At 39.4% G+C, this 1,367-nt stretch overlaps 1 protein-coding gene across 1 annotated transcript in view; it reads right to left on the bottom strand.

Annotated features, from left to right (window-relative positions):
* The window catches only part of LOC138060245 (uncharacterized), a 13,950-nt gene continuing 12,583 nt past the window's right edge, over positions 1–1,367 (bottom strand). The window contains exons 6-7 of the mRNA XM_068905981.1: positions 1,095–1,140; positions 1–524 (exon numbers count right to left, since the gene is read on the bottom strand). Of these exons, the coding sequence (XP_068762082.1) occupies positions 518–524; positions 1,095–1,140 (53 nt within the window). The 3' untranslated portion in view covers positions 1–517. The remainder of the gene's footprint in view (positions 525–1,094; positions 1,141–1,367) is intronic.

Raw genomic sequence — 1,367 nt, 5'->3', positions numbered from 1 at the left:
TTTTGACCGTACATTTTTTATTAACAACAAAGTTAATTCAGAATAAATAATGAAAATTAAACTATTTGAAAGTTTTCTTGACAGATTATTATTATTATAGACGTTGTCTACAAGACTACCGCCATAAGAAATTTCAACAAGTATGGTAATGTGGTCTCTTATTGTTCTTGATGCACACCACTGGCGAAGCTGCAAGAAGAGCGGGCCGGCTTTGTCGCTCGTGTGGTACTCGCGGTTTTACAACACTGGACAATCACGGCCTTTTGAGACTAAAACTTAAGTTGAGGGCAGCTGAAACGAGGGATTGTGTAATCCACTGAGGAACCGAACCGCAGTGGCCAACTCGAAAGCCTCAGCTCCTTTGGCCACTGTGCACCCACACTGGAAAAAATCTATATTTATCCTCAGTTTTCCTAATGTTGTACTATATACCTGTGTAATCTCTATAATTAGTTGAAATATCAATGTGTGCAATAAAGATTCCTTCCTCACATGAGACAAAGCCAAACCGTTGTAGCTAAATCCTGGATGGTAAAAGCAAAGCCTTGTAGGGAAGATATCGATGACGTCACCTATTGTCATTAATGTGCCAACCAAACCCTCATTGGCTGTCGAAACAAAAGATCAAAATCAAAATGTTCCTGTGGTTGGCATATTTGAATAACAAAAGCAATGTTTGTAAACAGGTATCTTCCTTATTGTTTAAAAGAACAAAAGAACGAGTATTCAGGAGGGCATCAAATGGAGACTGGGCCTCGGAGTCAATCCTCTCTAGAGTAGACGTATCAATAGAACGCCTCTTGAAGGATGTTTCGAGGTTAAAAGCCCAATCAAAACAACAGAGCTATGACATTGCTATTGTTTTACTTTATATAAGCCAATAAACACGCATCACGCTGGAATTTTTTTAAGTATTTAAATTAGATAATCCTTAGGAGGACGATTTACACTATGATCGTCATTGGCAAACGTCGAACACACATTTTTCCATTAGGATACAGAACAAGGCCCAGGACGGGAAAAGAAAGCCGAAGGAAAACGAGGAAGTAGCTGCCTTTAGTTCGGTTTATATATCGCAACCTTCAGAAACTCACGATGTATCGTTTATGAGGAATCTGCACACCAAGGGTTCACTTCCTCCTAAAATGAACGCGAGAAAAACAAAAACAAAAACAACTTAACAAAGAATACACAAAATGTAAAGAAATAATGATCGTTGTCATGGTCATCATCATCATCATCATCATTGGATGTGCTGGCGGCGATGTGGAGAACATGCTGAGAGAGACTGTAAAGTTATTTCAAGACAAGAAGGAAGCAGCAGAGGCAGTACCAGCGCTAGCGATGCAGAAGACAGTAATAACGAA

This window comes from Montipora capricornis, chromosome 8 (assembly GCF_036669925.1).
Source record: "Montipora capricornis isolate CH-2021 chromosome 8, ASM3666992v2, whole genome shotgun sequence".
Classification (NCBI taxonomy): domain Eukaryota; kingdom Metazoa; phylum Cnidaria; class Anthozoa; order Scleractinia; family Acroporidae; genus Montipora; species Montipora capricornis.
Note: the sequence above shows the minus strand (reverse complement) of the source record. Positions and strands in the feature narration are given on the sequence as shown.